Below are 18,612 nucleotides of genomic sequence, written 5' to 3' on the forward strand. Positions count from 1 at the left end.
TTTTAGTGGGACATATGTGGGGGACATGTTTTTATTATTAGGGACATGTGTTTTTATTATTTGGGGACATGTATGTTTTGGGGACATGTGTGTTTTGGGGACATATGTGGGGACTGTGTTTGTACTGTGTGGTGTGTTGTGTGTTTACACTACACTGATGATCAGTGAGTAAAAAGCTGTAAAAAACAGCTCATACTCACTGATCATCAGCCGGCTGCAGCGTTCTGCTCTCCTCTCCTCAGCGGTGACTTCCATGTGAGGAGAGGAGAGCCGATTGCCTAGCAACCGGCTGTTTGTTTACATCACATGATGGCCGTGATTGGACACGGCCGTCATGTGATCAGGAGGGCCAATCACAGAGCCCTCCTGCCGATCTGAGATGTGCCGTGTCCGGGTGACACGAGCACGTCGGGATCGCGCCGCTGCGCGAGCGCGCGCGATCCCGCTACTCCTGAAGGACGTTCCTGAACGGCCTCTCAGGAGTAGACGGCTCCCACCCGGCCGTATATATGCATTGGCCGGGTGGGAAGTGGTTAAAGTGGTGTTTAGAATGCCACCCTTAAAGACAGCTAAAAAGATATTTGGTGTTGTTCTGCTGGCTTTGCTAAGTGATGCTGAACCATCAAATAGGTGGTTCATCAGCCACAGCTCAAGGAACCCCTAGCAACCTCTGGAGGAACCCGAGGGTTCTACGGAACTCTGGCTGAGAATGGCTGCCCTATACAGTAAAACCTTGGTTTGAGAGCGTTTTGCAAGACATTTTGTGCATGTGGACTTTTTTTCGCATTCATATATGATCACTATTTTTCACTTATTTATTGGAGTTTATTATTCAATTTTGAGGTTTAGCGCCCTTTTGTTTTTTATTTTTACACTGGGTCACTTTTATTCCTATTACAAGAAAAGTCAGGACAAGACCTCCTATATGTAAGATCTGGGGTCAAAAAGACCTCAGATCTCATATATACACTAAAATGCAATAAAAATGATTAAATGAAATTTTTTTAATTTTTTTTTTACATAAAAATAAATAAATTGGCCCTTTAAAGCACTTCACGCCCAGCCTATAGCAAAATGACGGCTGGGTGGTGGTTCAGTTATCCTGACTGGGCGTCATATGACGTCCTTCAGTATAACAGCCTCCACGAGCCCACCCCCGATAAAAGTGATCTCTGCCGGTGAATCGATGAGACCACTTTTATCTGAAAGAGGACTGCCGGCCATTTTTAAAAATACTGAGGTTGTGGCAGCTAGCTGCTGCCATAACAATGGTATTTAGCGACAAAGTACCGATGTATAACGATGGTGAGCGGTCCTTAAGTGGTTAATGAAGGTACAACATTTAGCAACATATTGCTACACTTAGTCGCCTCTCTTCTCTTTTATACTCTGTAGCTCCTGCTGGATTTTGCTTCTAATTTCCTTGTGGAGGTTGCCATGTGTGGATGGACATTTATGGTTACACAACCTGGTCACATTGCTATAATCTTTTTATATGGATACCTGCGTATTATGGTGGCTATAAAGTCCATAAGGGTTCACTAACAAATTTGGATGTAATAGGAGGACCCCCTTAATCTATCCAATCAATTTGTATTCCATCAGGCAGGATGCACTATATAGTTGCAGATCAATATTAAGAAGATTGTTTGTGATGAGCTGTAGTGGGATATCATAAATGGTACCGACCTTAACTGCACTGCCATACACAATAGGGACAATTACCAACAGACAGGTTCTTATGGAAGGAAGTACAAAGAAAATGGAAGGGACTTTAAAGGCACTGATGTGGACACAGAGTGTAATCAAATATAGAAAAGTTTATACATACAATTTAAAATGGATATTGAGAATAAAAGAACATGCATGCAGAGTAAATGTTACATATAAACAGAAAAAAATGTAAACAGTTACATTCTTTGAAGGAGCATGGCCCCCCAAAGGGAGCTCCTATGCGTTTCAACTCGAGTCTTCTTCAGGGGTTTCTTTGTTTAGGGGTTACAGTGAATGGATACTACAAGACAAATACCAATTAATGACATGCACAGAAAAAGAATAATTATATGCATACAAAAAACAAATATCAATCATGTAGGTGTATCTTAAAATGTGTAGAATGAAAAATTGTATGTAGGTTGCCTGCATATGATTTTTCATGTGCATGTCATTAACTGATATTTATCTTGTAGCATCCATTCACTGTATCCCTAAACAAAGAACCCCCTGAAGAAGACTCAGTGAGTTAAAACGCATAGGGGTCCCCTTTGGGGTGCTATGGAATAGAATTGTTTACATTTTTTCTATTTACATGTAACATGTACTCTGTATGCATGCTCTTTTACTCCCAATGTCTATTTTAAATTGCATGTATAAATAAACTTTTCTATATTTGACTACAGTCTGTGTCCATATTGGTGTCTTTAAAGTCCCTTCCAAATCTCTTTCTTCTTTGTACTTCATTAGGATGTGGCACATTTGACATTTTGGCCTTACTGGTAGAATCTTTCCTTATGGAAGGAAGATGGAGAGCATTGTATAGATGATATATAAATGTCACACATTACCTCCTCTCCCATCTCTTTGCCAGGCTCACAGATGAACAGAGGATCCTCGGTTTTGGTGCGAAGAAGTGGCACTGAGCACACTGTCAGACTAGACGTCACCGCTGCCAGATCTGTCAAAGAATGAGAAAATAATCAGAACATATATTGCTCTAGGCACTTCCCTTACCATTTTCTCTTTCCTCCCTTCCTTCTAGCCCCCATGCACACTGGGGTTTAGGTGCGGGCAGAGAACACAGCTGCCAGCAGTCTGACAGCTTCTGCGGCTGAACAGGGCTGGACAGTGCACCTAGTATGGCTAATGTATACAGCAGTATGCTCTCGGGGATGAATGCTCAGGACGCAAACAGTCTGCCTTCTAGGGATTCAGTCTGTCGTCCAGCCGCAGCAGGTGTCTGGCTGTCATAGGGTAAAAGAGGCTGCAGCTTGCAGAATACATTCTATACAATGTGCTGTACTTCACCCCCTACCACTGAGAATGCCGAGTACATTTCATACAGTGTGCTGTACCTCACCATCTACCTACCATCTGGAATGTAGAGAACATTCCATACACTGTGCTTTACCGCACCATCTACCACTCGGAATGTAGACTATATTCCATGCACTGTGCTGCACTTCACCTTCTACTATTGGGAATGCAGAGTACATTCCATACACTGAGCTGTACCTCACCCCCTACTACTGAAGATGCAGAGTACAATATATATGCTGTACTGTACCTCACCCTCTGCCACTGGGAATGCAAAGTACATGCTATATATACTATGCTGTACTTCACCCCCTCCTACTAGTAATGCAAAGTACATGCTATATACCATGGGACTTCAAAGTATGGCCCTCCAGTTGTTCAGGAACTACAATTCCCATCATGCCTAGTCATGTTTGTGAATGTCAGAGTTTTACGATGCCTCATGGGATGTGTAGTTTCGCGGCAGCTGGAGGGCCATAGTTTGAGGATCCTTGCTATATACTATGCTGTACCTCACCCCCTTCTACTGGTAATGCAAAGTACATGCTATATACTATGCTGTACCTCACCCCTGCCACTGGGACTGCAAGATACATTCTATAAACTATGCTGTACCTAACCCCCTGCCACTGGAATTGCAAAGTACATTCTACATACTATGCTGTACTGCAACTCCTATTACTGGGAATGCAGAGTACATTCTATACACTGTGCTGTACTTCACCATCTACCACTCAGAATGTAGAGTACATTCTATACACTGTGCTGTACCTCACAATCTACCATTTAGAATGTAGAGTAGATTCTATATACTGAGTTGTACCTCGCCTCTAGCATTAGGAATGCAGATTACATTTCAGACACCACACTGTACCTTACCTGTGAGCGCACAGTGTTTCAGGGTCTGGTCCGCAGTGTATTTCCACACTCTGAGGATGGGGGAATCCCGCTCATTGGTGACATGGACGAGGCTCTGGGTATGCAGTAGCCCATTCCTCCGGACTGGGATCCGGCTGGGACGCACACCCAAACTTTCCAGAGACCTATAAGAGAGGTCGAGAGTGAAATATATGACTAGCAAAAGTATACTGGGATTTCAGCTGTATTAAAAACATCCATGACGAGCCAAACCCTCTTCCACCAAACCCCCTTGGAGGCCCTTCTCAATTGAAAGCCAGAGGAACCAAGTCTCTGTTCACCCCCATGATGCACATCCTTAAACCCACAAAGCTGTGATTGCGAAGGCATGGCTCTCACCGTACGTATCTGCTTCTGAAGTCAAAACCCAAGTTTACTGGACTCCAATGAGAAACTCACTGCTAGACTTCAAGGTAAAATGTCTACATATCGTAGAGTATGGGAACCATGGGTGTCGAGGTATCTCCCATGCAATTTAGACCTGCGACTGTTGAAGTTGTAACAATAGCCTCCACATTGCCTTAGCACCTTGGTCAAGGGCCTCCCACCCCTCTTCTTCCTTTTCTTTTCTCTTCTGTATACCATCGTAGAATTAGGTTTATAGGTAGAAGCTTGTTGAATGTGCTGCATATGTAATCCATATTGTATCGTGCACCGCAAGAAACGTGCTTATTGTTACCGTGTCAACTCTGTTCCACAACTTACATACAGTATATCTCGCTGTACATCGCTGTTGGCTACCTTATCTCACTACACATATGCTACATGTACATACTATCAGACTTCTTCATTTTTGTACCTCTGTACTTATTTTTTGAAACTCAAAGAATTTATGAAATGAAAAAAACTTTTTTTTTTTAAATTCATAAAGCAAGCAAAAAGAAACATCAAGGCTGTGATTGCTGAGGTCCTTCTTTGGCTATCCCTGGCTCCAGTGCCAAGAGTCAAGGACGTAAAACAAGCTTGCAGCTAGTGTAGTCTGAGGCACACAGAACTTTGGATCTACTACTTGTCACACTGAAACCACTGAATCAACATAACAGCCAGACAACAAGTATTTTTTTTTTTTTAAAGCCCAGTAATGGCAGCCTACGCAGGTTTCCTTTAACCCTTTCGCTGCCAGAACCGTTTTTGCGTTTTTTTGCACACGTTTAAAAAAATAATTTTAGGCCTGAAGATTACACAAAACCCACAAATATTATATATTTTCTGAAAGCAAACACCCTAGAGAATAAAATAGTGGTCTTTTTTTGTCACGTGATATTACCACAAAGGTCTACTAGGACATGCAAAATTTCAGTAAAAAAAACACTGACTTTTATGGCAAATAAACACAATAAATTACCCAAGTTTGTAAAACATAAAAGACAAGGTTGTGTTGAGTAAATAGATACTCAGCATGCCAAACCTTAAATTTATGTGTGGCCGTGAAATCGCGACAAACTTCAGTACCCTTTCTATAGGCGATGCTTCAAATTATCGCTCTCACTCCAGCGTACGTGGCGATATGTAACATGTGTATCGCAATCAGCGTTTTCACAAGTAGGCGCCCGGACACATGCGTTTACGTTCATGCATGTGTATATGTGGGGGGTGGGGGGCCCTCTACATTTTTTTTTGGGGGGGGGGGATATTTTGTGTGCTTGGTGTAATTATTTTTTTTTTAACTTTTCTTTTCCCCATTAGATAGGGAACAAACAGCCTCCTATGTGGTGATTTTTTAGGTGACAGGTTCTGTTTATTAAGATATGCAGGGTCTAAAAGATCCTGCATGTCTCCCCTGTACTCCATTGCTCCAATGCAGATTGCATTGCAAAACATCCTTTCTCTGTAAAGCGAGCTGGAGACACCGAGAGCTTGACCCGGGTCACAAGAAGAAGGGGAGGAGAGTGGATGTGTGTCCACACTTCTCCTTCCCCTCTACCCGCCATGGAGATCTTGGGCCCCCCAATGGGCAAGTGGAGCCCGGTAAGTATGGTGGGGCGTGGGTTTGGGGGGTTAGTGCCGGTACCGAGGGTGTCTGAGAACAATCGGAGCCGCCTGAATGCTCTCATCTGACAGGCAAGAGTCTGCCTTTCAGTTTTAACACACGATCTAGCTGGCTGCAGCCACTGGATTATGTGTAATACCCCCCCGCCTTTAGGTCCATACAACGTACAGAACTGGCGGTGAAAGGGTTAAAGTGATTTTTAGTTAAAAATCACAAACATGTTATAATCACCTCCTCTGTGCAGTACTCCTCTTTTCGGGTCCCTCTTCTGTGATTCTGGCCCCTCTCTCCTGTTGGGTGCCCCCATGGCAAGCAGCTTTCTATGGGGGCACCTGAGCCGAGCCGCAGCTCCCTGTGTCCATTCAGACATGGAGCCATGGCCTTGCCCCATCCCTTTTGATTGACAGAACTCGAGAGCGCGCCCACACGGGTGTCCACCTTAGGAGAGCCTTCTCCAACGTGGGCACTGGATGCGGGGAGGAGCTACCAGCGCCACTGAGGGACCCCAGAAGAGGAGGATCGGGGCCACTCTGCAAAACGAACTGCACAGTGAAGGTAAGTATGACATGATTGTTATTTAAAAACCAAAAAAACTAATGAGGGTTTACAACCCCTTTAAATGTAAATGTATGATCTGAGGTCTTTTTGACAGCAGATCTTTCAATAAAGAGGCACTGTCATGCTGATTTCTATAAGGCTGCTTTCACACAGAAAGCGCTGGCCGTTAGTGGTAAAGCGCTGCTTGTTTTAGCGGCGCTTTACTGCTGTTTAAGAGGCAAGCTTGTGCTGCTTTTCAGCTGCTAGTATAGCGCTTTTAACCCCAAAGAAGGGGTTAAAAACTCCTGTGTTTCGGCACTACGAAAGCGATTTTCAGTCGATTCAGAATCGCTGCCCATTCATTGCAATGGGCAGGGCATTTTGTGAGCACTGTATACAGCGCTCCCAAACCGCCTCAAAGATGCTGCTTACAGGACTTTTTCTAATGTCCCACAAGAGCACCTCCCGGGTGTGAAATCACTCACTGTACAGAATGGGAGGAAGATTTCAGGCACTTTTCAGAGGCTATTTCTAGCGCTAGAACGCCTGAAAATTACCTCAGTGTGAAAGGGGTCTTACAAAAGATGTGTAAACAGTGTTCAAACCACACGTGAGGTATCGGGAGATTAAAGGGAGAGCAATAATTCTAGCACTATACCTCCTCTGTAACTCTAAACAGGTAACCTGTAAAAAAGGTTAAAGCGTCGCCTATGGAGATTTTTAAATACCGTAATTTGTCGCCTTTCCACGAGCATGCGCAATTTTGAAGCATGACATGTTAGGTATCCATTTACTCGGCGCAACATCATATTTTACATTATACAAAAAAAATTGGGTTAACTTAACTGTTTTTTTTTTTTCAAAAGAGTGTATTTTTTATCCAAAAAATTGCGTTTGTAAGGCCACTGCTCAAATACGGTGTGACATAAAATATTGCAACCACCATTTTATTCTCTAGGGTCCCTGCGTAAAAAAATAATAATAATATGTATATTATATTATATATATATATATATATATATATATATATATATATATATATATATATATATATATATATATATATATATATATATATATATATATATATATATATATATGTATGAGGGTTCTAAGTAATTTTCTGGCAAAAAATACAAATTTAAACTTGCAAACAAAAAGTTCCAAAAAAGGCCTCGTCTTAAAGTGGTTAAAAAAAAATCTAATTTCTTCATTAATTTAGGCCATGTGTATTCCGATACATATTTTTGGTAAAAAAAAAAATCCCAATTGGCGTATATTGACTGGTTTGCACAAAAGTTATAGTGTCTACAAACTATGGGATATATACTGGAATTGTTTTCTTTATACTAGTAATGGCGGCGATCAGCCATTAATAGCGGGACTGCAATATTGTAGCGGACAATCTTACACTAACTGACACTTTGTGGTAACCAGTGACACTAATACAGTGAACAGTGCTAAAAATATGTACTGTCAATGTACTAATGACAGTGGCTGGGAAGGGGTTAAACATCTAGGGTGATCAAAGGGTGAACTGTCTGCCTAGCCAGTGTTTTGTGTACTGTGTGAGGTGCTTTTAATAAGGGAAGTGATATATTTTATTCTCTGCTTGGCAAGGACACAAAATCCATCCCTTTCCCTCTGTCAGAATGGAAATCTGACTTGTTTGTCCAGGCAGAGCTGTGTTATGTGTCTCTAACCAATGATCAGGGGGCTCGGGGGGGGGGATCTGGCAGACATCCATTGCCCAGCAACCACAGATCAGCTTTTGCTGTGAGTAATCACGCCCTCTAAGCGGAAGTGCAGAATCACGTACAGTAATATATATATATATATATATATATATATATATATACATATATACACACACACATACACACACACACATACATATTATATATATTATTATTATTATTATTATACAGGATTTATATAGCGCCAACAGTTTGCACAGTGCTTTACAATATGAGGGCAGACAGTACACTTACAATACAAATCAATACAGGAGGGATCAGAGGGCCCTGCTCATTAGAGCTTACAATCTAGAAGGGAGGGTCAAGTTGAAACAAAAGGTAATAACTGTGGGGGATGAGCTGATGGAGATAATGAAAATACAGTTGTTAGGTGTGGGTGGGGTAGGCTTCTCTGAAGAGAAGGGTTTTCAGGGATCGTCTAAAAGCTAATAAAGTAGGAGATAGGCGGACAGATTGGGGTAGGGCATTCCATAGGATTGGAGAGGCTTTGGAAAAGTCCTGGAGGCGAGCATGGAAGGAGGTGACGAGGGAGCTATAGAGCAGGAGGTCTTGAGAGGAATGACGAGAACGAGTAGGTTGGTATTTAGAGACTAAGCTAGTGATGTAGCTGGGGGCTGAGTTGTGGATGGCTTTGTAAGTAGTTGTTAGTATTTTTAATTGAATTCTTTGGCTGAGCGGAAGCCAGTGGAGGGATTGACAGAGAGGAGTAGCAGACACAGAGCGATCGGTAAGGTGGATGAGTCTGGCAGCAGCATTCATGATTGATTGAAGAGGTGATAGACTATGTAGAGGCAAACCAATCAGAAGGGAGTTGCAGTATATATATATATATATATATACACACATACATACACACACGCAGTACATCACAAAAGTGAGTACACCCCTCACATGTTTGTAAATATTTTATTATATCTTTTCATGTGACAACACTGAAGAAATGACACTTTGCTACAATGTAAAGTAGTGAGTGTACAGCTTGTATATCAGTGCAAATTTGCTGTCCCCTCAAAATAACTCAACACACAGCCATTAATGTCTATTCCGCTGGCAACAAAAGTGAGTACACCCCTAAGTGAAAATGTCCAAATTGGGCCCAATTAGCCATTTTCCCTCCCCGGTGTTATGTGACTCATTAGTGTTACAAGGTCTTAGGTGTGAATGGAGAGCAGGTGTGTTAAATTTGGTGTTATCGCTCTCACACTGGTCACTGGAAGTTCAACATGGCACCTCATGGCAAAGAACTCTCTGAGGATCTGAAAAAAAAATTGTTCCTCTACATAAAGATGGCCTAGGCTATAAGAAGATTGCCAAGACCCTGAAACTGAGCTGCAGTATGGTGGCCAAGACTATACAGCTCTTTAACAGGACAAGTTCCATTCAGAACAGACCTTGCCATGTTCGACCATAGAAGTTCAGTGCACGTGTTCAGCGTCATATCCAGAGGTTGTGTTTGGGAAATAGACATATGGGTACTGCCAGCATTGCTGCAGAGGTTTAAAGGGGTGAAGGGGGAAGCCCGAATGTCAGTGCTCAGACCATACCCCGCACACTGCATCAAACTGGTCTGCATGACTGTCGTCCCAGAAGGAAGGCTCTTCTAAAGATGAAAGCCGACAGTTTGCTGAAGACAAGCAAACTAAGGACATGGATTACTGGAACCATGCCCTGTGGTCTGATGAGACCAAGATAAACTTATTTGGTTCAGATGGTATCAAGCGTGTGTGGCGGCAACCAGGTGAGGAGTACAAGGACAAGTTTACTTGCCCACAGTCAAGGATGGTGTTGGGAATGTCATGGTCTGGGGCTGCATGAGTGCTGCCAGCACTGGGGAACTACAGTTCATTGAGGGAACCATGAATGCCAACATGTACTGTGACATATTGAAGCAAAGCATGATCCCCTCCCTTCAGAGACTGGGCCACAGGGCAGTATTCCAACATGATAAAGACCCCAAAACACACCTCCAAGATGACCACTGCCTTGCTAAAGAAGCTGAGGGTAAAGGTGATGACTGGCCAAGCATGTCTCCAGACCTAAACCCTATTGAGCATCTGTGGGGCATCCTCAAATGGAAGGTGGAGGAGCACAAGGTCTCTAACATCCACCAGCTCTGTGATGTTGTCATGGAAGAGGACTCCAGTGGCAACCTGTGAAGCTCTGGTGAACTTCATGCCTAAGAGGGTTAAGGCAGTGCTGGAAAATAATGGTGGCCACACAAAATATTGACACTTTGGGCCCAATTAGGTCATTTTTACTTAGGGGTGTACTCACTTTTGTTGCCAGCGGTTTAGACATTAATGGCTGTGTGTTGAGTTATTTTGAGGCGACAGCAAATCTCCACTGTTATACAAGCTGTACACTCACTAATTTACACTGTAGCAAAGTGTCATTTCTTCAGTGTTGTCACATAAAAAGATATAATAAAATATTTACAAAAATTTGAGGGGTGTACTCACTTTTGTGAGATACTGTACGTGATTCTGTGCAGGAGGGTCTGCCCTGTAGCAATAGATCTGCTATAGGGCAGTCCTTCAGTGGTTAAAGCTGTCCTGGGCTACTTATAAATGTGGAATGGCAACTACTAACCCCAACTCCCACCCCCTCCATGGTTCCTAACCCTGTTCCTTCTCACCCTGCTGTAGTCACCATAATATAATATAAACAGTAATGTAAATTTTACAATTCAACAGAATTGTTGTCTGTTACAATGGACACAGCAAACGTGCAGCATATTAATTGTGGGTGGTGTGGCTCTTTAGGGTTTAAAATCATTTAAAAAAAAAAGATACCTGGAATAATCTGTGCTATGGCTGTTACTTCTTTTCTGCAAGTTCTAGAAAAAAAAAAAGATAGAATAAAGTTAATACACACAAAAGTTATAGTGGAATAATAACCTATATATCACGTCTCCAGGCATGCTCAGTAAAGCTGAAGTTTAATCTGCTTTTAATAGCCTTGTCAAAAGTTGGTGGATACCTGGCCATCTCATCTAAAATTACTTTGTTGGACATCCAATTCTAAAACCATTGGCGTTAATATGGTGTTGGCCCCCCTTTGTGGCTATAACAGCCTCTTCTGGGAAGTATTTCCACAAGATTTTGGATTGCGTCTGTGGAAATTTGTGCCAATTCAGCCAAAGGACCATTTGTGGGGTCAGGTTCTAAAGTTGGATAAGAAGGCCTGGCTTCCAATCGGCATGGATAGGACTGGTTTTAAACAGATGGGCACAGTTATGTCTGAAAAGAAAAAGGACCTTCTCCAAACTGCTGTTACCGGAAGAGAAAGGCATCATTTTCCAAAATGTCTTTGTATGCTGTTGCATTAAATTAGAAGGAAAGGCTATTCAATAACCCACCTGTTGAACGTTGACTTCCCATTACTATCTGAATACCTTCCTTATTAAGTTTTTATATGAGGTCATCTGTTTGGAAAGCTAGTCTGTGGAGCACCAACAATCCTTCTGCTGGTGTTCATAGCTCCAAAACATTCCACCAGCTGGAAATAAAGGGGATAGAGCCAGAGCTTTGCAGTCATGCGACCCCACAGAACATCTTGGAAAAAAAGGTATTCAGATAGTGATTTATTATAAAATAATTGTGGGGGTATCAAAGCAATGGGGAGGCAACATTTAACAGGTTATTGTATAGGTTTTCCTTCCATTTTAACTGTACCCTGTACCACCGGAAACATTGCAACTCAATCATTTGGAGAGGTGTCACCATATTTCTCGTCATATTGTGAATGTGTGCCAGTGACATATGTTCTGTTTGCTATTGGACAGCAAATCTGCCAGGTCTCTAAAATGACCATTTGTAGTGTAATTAACACATCTTCTGCAATGCATGCCTCTATCATAGTTAAAGGAGTACACACACTGTTGCCAAGCTCCCATCCAATGAGACCGACAAGAGTGTTTATGGATTGATGAAGGAAACACACACAAAACACAAGAAAAATAAGTTGCATATACAGGAGGTATTATTGGTTTGTTTTACCTGGATGAGAGTGGCCCCGGGGTCTGGGCGGATGCGAGTCTTGCTGATGTCTCCTTCCCGTGAGCCTTTCCTGATTTGTACTGAGGTCTTTGTCTTGGAGATGAGGCTATTGAAGCCACTGCCTACACAAAACACAAGTGCAGAAAAATACGTTAACACCAATATTGAGCTTTATGGGCAATGTTAAAGTCTGGATATCTGGAGCACAATGACCAGATGCTGTTGACCATAGCAACCATGTTATTACCTCATCATTTCCTAACCTAGAATGGTAATGGACATGAGAGGTCATAGTACTCTTTTATGCCGCGTACACGAGCAGAATGTCCAACAGAAAAAGTCAGACGGGAGCTTTTCAGCATATATTCCGATCATGTGTATGCCCCATCGGACTTTTAGGGACCTAGAAATGGAACATGTTCTAAATATTTCCGACGGAATCAATTCCTATCGGGAAAACCGCTCATCTGTATGCTGTTCCAATGCATCAAAAAGGACACATGCTCCAAAGCAAGTACGTGACGGAAGCTATTGGCTACTGGCTATTGAACTTCCTTTTTCTAGTCCCATCATACGTGGTGTACGTTACCGCGTTCTTGACGATCTGACATTGGTGTGATCGTGTGTACACAAGACAGTTTCAGCGGAATTCCGTCGGAAAAACCTTCAGAGTTTATTCTGACGGGAAAACCGGTCGTGTGTACAGGGCATTAGACTTAGTATTAAGTCACATTCAATTGGACTTGTTCTGCAAGTCAAGGCCAGCCATACCCGGTTCAAAGCTAGAGTTTCTAACTTTTAATGGGCAGGCTGAATGTACCAAGTTGATCGAGTCATCAATCAATAGCGATAATCACTACTATCTTCTCCTGGCGAGGAAGGCTTCCCCCACCAGCAGCACACAATTACTCGACAGGAGGGATTCTCCTGTCTGCACTGTCTGTGTTGATGGGGAAATTGTGCAAATTTCTTTCCTGCAACCACAAATGGCCTGCCTAAGACATTTCGTAGCTTAACCAAGCCACTTCTGAAACATACCCCAGCATTTATAAGCCGACAGGTAGCATGGACACCTTAAATCAATTACCATGGAAAGTGTCAAAGCGCCCATTGTGGTGGAGGTCGAGTGGACCATCGTTGCCTTTGGCTGCCCAGTGGAGTTTGTGCAAGCTCAGACTATATTAAATTGGTAGTAAGCCCAATGCAAATTTATTGTGATTTTTTTTATTGTTTTTGAGTACACTTTGCATTATGGAAATTTTTTAATTTGTAGATGCTTCCCGCAAAGTTCCTCAAGAAGCAGCGAGTAGGTTGCGAAACACATTGGACAAAGTCAGCGGGAACATACAAGCATGATCTTCGAATTTGTGCAGAACCTTTTATGGTTTTAATGTGATGTTTTTGTATTGTGGAAGTATTATGTGGTCACAAGTGATCAAATTTTGATATTTGTATAGCTACAACAAAATTCTTGATCTCTTATGGAATTTTTCTTTTTGCCTCAGTATGAAGCCTTGAAAGTCCCTTATTGCTAGGAAGGATTTATTTCTGTTGGTGTTGTCTATGACTTTTTTGGGATGTAGCATCGTACAATTTTTTTCCAAGACTTGGCAGGAATTTTTTGTCAAAGCAGACGTTGATTATCCTAGAACACAATGGGGACGATTTACTAAAACTGGAGAGTGCAATATCTGGTGCAGCTCTGCATAGAAACCAATCAGCTTCCAGGTTTTATTGTCAAAGCTTAATTGAATAAATTGAAGTTAGAAGCGGATTGGCTACCATGCACAGCTGCACTAGATTCTGAGCGCTCCAGTTTTAGTAGATCTCCCCCACTGGGAGGTGTGAAAGCTGTGGAACCACCTTGCTGTGGTTACATCATCCCATTCTTGGTTAAAGCAAGTCTGTATATGCGATATTCTTTTGAGTTACATGGTTGAAGGGATGAACTGTTGTAAAATCTCTAAAAGGTAGATATTTTAAAACGGCATTATATGTGAACGTCAGATGGTGTTGGACTCCCCACCCATGCCGAACGATGGTTGTTCCAGTTTGACATAGATGGCCTCTTTCATACCAGTTGTCCTCCCTTTCCAAAATGAGCATTTCACTGTTCTCAAAAGAATGTACATTTTTATACAGTGTAGAAACAATGTCAAGTGATAGCAAGCAAATTCCACAGACCATGATGGACCATTCGTTTGTTGAGAGGTTGTTTTGCCTCCTTAAAAGTACGAGTCTTTGCATCCCTCAGTACACTGCACTGCATATGCCAAGTCTGTTTGGTAGTGTTTGAGTGTTGGGTCTTTAGGATATACTGTACAAGCTTCTGTCTCAGTGTATTGCTTGAAGTACACAAGAATGCAATATTTGTTTAGGATATTTTTAAGTTTTTCTGATACTCCACTTCCAAAAGGGATTTCTCCTTGTGCTGTATTTCTCCTCTCGGTTCAATGGTCCCATATTTTTGCTTGACCTTGTGGAATGTTTTAACAAAAAAGTGTCTCCTTTTAGACTTTCACGGTATCAAATGTTTTGCTATAACCACGTAGCAACAGGGAATTTTATAAGTATATGCATTTGGTGTTTTCGTTTAATTATGTAATGTACATTATATGCAATGTTTTATAAGGTCTCTAACCTAGGAGTTTAAACTCTTTTGTCCCCTTCATACACAGGTCTCCAATTTGGTCAGAAGTAACATATGATTTTTGGATTGCGAGTTAAAGATGAAGCTCCTAGAAAAATCCCACACAAATATGCATGGACAGTCCCTTAAAAATAGTGCTCCTTGTTGAAATTGAATCCAGGGTCCCACTGCTTTGAAGCTGGAATTTTAACATCTAGTGCTATTAATCGGTTACATAGGTTGAAAAAAAAAAAAAAAAAAAGATTGCTAATGAATAAGCACTGATGTTTGAAACGCGTTTACTGGCTGTCCTGAGAGCGTGTGCATTTCCTGTGATTTTTAACTGGATCTAGCAATAGAGATTTTTTTTTTTTTTTTATTTAATCCATCTTGGAGTGTTGCCATCTCCATTTTCCTATCTATATAGAATATGGCTGTGGACTGGGCTGGCACCCAGGTGTGTCTTGGCACATGTAAATGTGCATGCAACCACGGGCTGTTTGGAGCTGTGTCCACCTTGTTTGCTTTCCTTCAGGAAAAAAAAAAAAAAGGACAGGTCCACTTAGCTCAAAAAAACAAAAAAACAAAAAATAAAGCCGAATAGAAAACCTCCATATACACAATCCTATATCCACAGTTGATCCAGAAGAAGGCCAAAAATCCCAATAAAGCAAGATCCAATATGTTCCAGCGTTAATACAATAAATATAATAATAATAATAATATAATACAATAAAAATTTCTTCCTGATCCCCCACGAGACAGCTGGATATTCCCTGGATCAATTACCCCTGGTGTTATTACCTATAAATGTTAGTATTCAGTTATACTTTATGCATTTATGAATACATGCAGCTCTTTTTTTTAAAACACTACTTAGCTGACAAGAACTAGTTCTTGGGGAAGTCTATTCCACATTTTCATAGCTCTTACTGCGTAGAAGCCTTTCAGTATGTGAAGGTTAAATCTCTCATTCACTCTCTCTCTCTCTTTCTCTCTCTCTCATTACTGGATTTTCCTATATGGATACCATTTATGTTCTCCTGATGAAGAGATTTGAAGCATTGGAAATGCGTTGAGCTAACATGTGGATGTTGAATTGAAAGATATGTGAACTCCACTTTGCAAACACTAGATATAGTGCTACATACACACACAGTTTTTATTGGCGTAACGCACTTTTTCACTCTGAAAATCAGGTGCAAATAGTGTGTTTGTGTTATACGCCAATACTTCAATTTGGGCTGCCTCGGAGGGGACAGGGAGGGGGGCGGGACGAGCGCCGTCCGTTTACATACAGTGAGAATCTCCTGTTTACTCAGTGTTCTCTGTAAGTAGGAAGTTCTGTCTCTTGGGCCGGCATTGGACCAGTGTTCTGTCAATCATAGAAGCTGGCCCAGGAGGTGGGATTTTGTATTAAAGAGGTCACAGTGTAAACAGGAGATTCTCACTGTAGGTAATCTATTTGTGATCTGATGGCGCTCGTCCTGCCCCCCTCTCTGTTCCCTCCAAGGCAGCAGTAATCTGAGGGGAGGCTGCAAATGGTCACTGATCAGTCTGCATTGATGGCAATGGTGAGGCTGCAGATGGGCATTGATCAGGATGCATTGATAGCACTGGTGAGGGTGCAGATGGGCATTGATCAAGCTGCATTGGTGGGCAATTGTGAGGTTGCAGATGGGCAATGGTCAGGCTGCACTGATGGGCACTGTCCTTTATTTTTCTTCAAAGTCCTTTATTTAAAATTTAAGGTTTTTATTCCTAAAAAATCCCTCTTGAAAGCAAGGTGAGTGTTATACGCTTGTGCGTGGTATGTGTCGATTAAAACATGGTAATTGTATTATTTGTATAATACATTTTATGAATTTACTTTGTGGTACCATTCTCTTTACGCCCAGAAAAAGTCTACTGCTACAAGACTATTTCTGTTTTTACATGTATTTGAGCATATGGGACAGAAATCCTTTATATCAGTGATAGCAAACCTTGGCACCCCAGATATTTTAGAACTGCATTTCCCATGATGCTCAGCTACTCTGCAGAGTGCATGAGCATCATGGGAAATGTAGTTCCAAACCATCTGGGGTGCCAAGGTTCGCCATCACTGCTTTATATTAAAATCAATATTCTAGATGAGGTCCAACTAATGATTTGTACAGGGATACAATGGTCTCTCTCGCTCTCTCTCCCCCTTTAACACAAAAAAATAGGATTTGTAGTCACTTTAAAATCCTTTTTCTCTGTAATTCACTGACCGACACAGCTCCCCTCTTAGCCATTGGATTGTTACGCCCACCTATAGGAGAATACTAGGCATTACATGTTGGTATGTAAAACATAAAACTTCCCAGTTCCGCCCAGGGGGTCCCTTAGGTAACAACTCTCCAGCCTGCCATGCAGTCATCAGTACGTCAACAAGCAGTATAACGTAAAGAGAAAAAAGGAGGGGCGGGTGCTGTGTCGGTCGGTGAATTACAGAGAAAAGTTTTTTCGGCGAGTACAAAAAATCCTATTTTCTCTTATATTCACCGATCAACACAGCTCCCCTCTAAACCATTGGGACGTCCCCAAGCAGTGCCAAACGAGGGGTAGGAAACTGAATAAAAAAAAACTTCATCCATCATGGCAAGTGGGAACTAGTGAAACTTTACCCACAAAAAACAACAGTGCGTGGAAGAATCCACCACAAAACCAGGGTACCCTCAACATGAGTGACTACCCACAAGTGCACCAAAAACTTGCGGAATGTAATGCACCAGTGTATTAACTTAACAGTACTGTGTTTTTATTGAAAAACCAGGAAAAAATAAAAATATTGCATAATCAATTGCAACTTATATAGCTGCCTGCAAAACTTTGCGGCCAAAACAGACATCAGCCGATGCACTGATGTCTACCTTGTAGAATTTGGTAAACGTGTGGACAGACGACCAGGTTGCCGCTACACATCTGAGCGACAGACAATTGGTGTCGGAAGGCCCAAGACGTTCCGATTGCCCTTGTGGAGTGGGCCGTGACCAGAAAGGGGGGCACCTGCCCCTTCAAGGCATAGGCTTGCACTACAATCTGTCTGATCCACCTGGAAATGGTGGCCGACGAGACCGCCATGCTTTTCTTTTGACCAGCCACCTAAACAAACAGCAAATCTGATTTCAGGAAGGGAGCTGTGGCAGACAAATATACCTTCAGAGCCCGAACCACATCCAGAGCGTGAAGGGCCACCTCCTTAGGATGCGTTGGCTTAGGACACAGAGATGGTAACACAATGTCCTCATTGATATGAAAAGCTGAGACCATATTCGGCAGAAAAGACGGTTGCGGACGCAACACCACCTTATCCTTGTGGATAACCAGACTTGCAGCACAAGGCCGCCAGTTCTGAAACCCTCCTGGCCGATGTGATGGCCACTAAAAAGACCACTTTATGGGAAAGAGTCAACAAGGGAATCTCCTTGATATTTTAAAATGGCGGTTTTTGAAGCGCCGGTAACACCATGTCCAGATCCCACAGTTGTAACGGTGGACGCACCGGAGGGACTACATGTCGCACCCCTTGAACAAAGGTACTCACTAAATGAGTGAGACACCAGGGGTCGCTGACAAAAGACAGCCAAGGCTGATATTTGCCCCTTAATGGTGCTTAACACCAATTTCTGGTCCACTCCTTGCTGAGGAAACAGCAGGATCCTGGATATAGAAAAGGAGCGCAGATGCCATCCTTTCTCCTCACACATGGAGATGTAAGCCTTT

The 18,612-nt window shown here is 42.2% G+C and overlaps 1 protein-coding gene across 1 annotated transcript in view; it reads right to left on the reverse strand.

The window, feature by feature from the left end:
- The window catches only part of AGBL5 (AGBL carboxypeptidase 5), a gene marked incomplete in the record, with an annotated part of 117,930 nt that overhangs the window by 2,469 nt on the left and 96,849 nt on the right, over positions 1 to 18,612 (reverse strand). The window contains 4 exon segments of the mRNA XM_077489098.1: positions 2,565 to 2,674; positions 3,913 to 4,076; positions 11,028 to 11,071; positions 12,234 to 12,355. Coding sequence (XP_077345224.1) covers positions 2,565 to 2,674; positions 3,913 to 4,076; positions 11,028 to 11,071; positions 12,234 to 12,355 — 440 coding nt within the window.

This window comes from Lithobates pipiens, unplaced genomic scaffold (genome assembly GCF_037356315.1).
Source record: "Lithobates pipiens isolate NorthernLeopardFrog02 unplaced genomic scaffold, aLitPip1_a1.2 Scaffold_18, whole genome shotgun sequence".
Taxonomy (NCBI): Eukaryota; Metazoa; Chordata; class Amphibia; order Anura; family Ranidae; genus Lithobates; species Lithobates pipiens.